Source organism: Eimeria mitis, genomic scaffold (genome assembly GCF_000499745.2).
Source record: "Eimeria mitis Houghton genomic scaffold, Emh_scaff8433, whole genome shotgun sequence".
NCBI lineage: Eukaryota > Apicomplexa > Conoidasida > Eucoccidiorida > Eimeriidae > Eimeria > Eimeria mitis.
In genome coordinates, this window is record NW_013576207.1 from 813 (window position 1) to 1,591 (window position 779).

The 779-nt window shown below is 59.1% G+C and overlaps 1 protein-coding gene across 1 annotated transcript in view; it reads right to left on the minus strand.

Moving 5' to 3' along the window:
* Window positions 1–544, minus strand: part of EMH_0094950 (uncharacterized protein) — a gene marked incomplete at both ends in the record, with an annotated part of 1,274 nt that extends 730 nt beyond the window's left edge. The window contains one exon of the mRNA XM_013502169.1: window positions 26–544. Coding sequence (XP_013357623.1) covers window positions 26–544 — 519 coding nt within the window. The remainder of the gene's footprint in view (window positions 1–25) is intronic.
* Between the last annotated feature and the right edge of the window lie 235 nt (window positions 545–779).

The following is a 779-nucleotide window of genomic DNA, read 5'->3' on the forward strand; positions in this document are numbered from 1 at the left end:
GTCTTTGCGTGAAGTCTACGCAGACCTCAACCGTATCGTCCTCAGAGGATCCCTCCTTGCCATTCTGATCTGCTGCTGCTGCTGCTGCTGCTGCTGCTGCTGCTGCTGCTGTATCTGTTTCTGCTGCCGCTGCAGCTGCTCCAGAATCTGCTGCTGCTGTTGCTGCTGCTGCTGCTGCTGCTGCTTCCGATTTGACGCCCACGGCGCCCTCATCGTTTGTTTCTGCTGCTTTTTCTGCTTTTGCTGCTGTAGCTCCTGCTGCTGCTGTTGCTGCTGCTGCTGCTGCTGCTGCTGCTGCTGCTGGTTTCTTTTCGGGTGGTGCGCGGAATACGAGGCACAAGCTGAGGCGGTCTTCATCACACGCAGCTGCCTGTTCCAGCGACACCTCTTCTGCTGCTCCTGCTGCTGCTGCTGCTGCTGCTGCTGCTGCTGCTGCTGCTGCTGCTGGTTTGTCTGTGTCTGGTGCTTGTCTTTGTCTCACACAAATTTTTACGGGGCCGAACTGCTCCTCGAGGTGCTGCTGCACCACCTGCAGCAGCTGCATCTGCTGCTTTGCTTCTGCCTTCTCACCGCCTACACTGCTGCAGCAGCAGGAGCTGCAGCAGGAGCTGCTGCTGCTGCTGCTGCTGCAGCAGCAGCAGCAGCAGCGGGGATTGTCTCCTCCTGTGGTTTGCGTCTAACTGTGACAGCAGAGGCGACGACGAAGCCGCATTTGTTGCAGCACTCTTCAGCCCCGTTGCTGCTGCTGCTGCTGCTGCTGCTGCTGCTGCTGCTGCTGC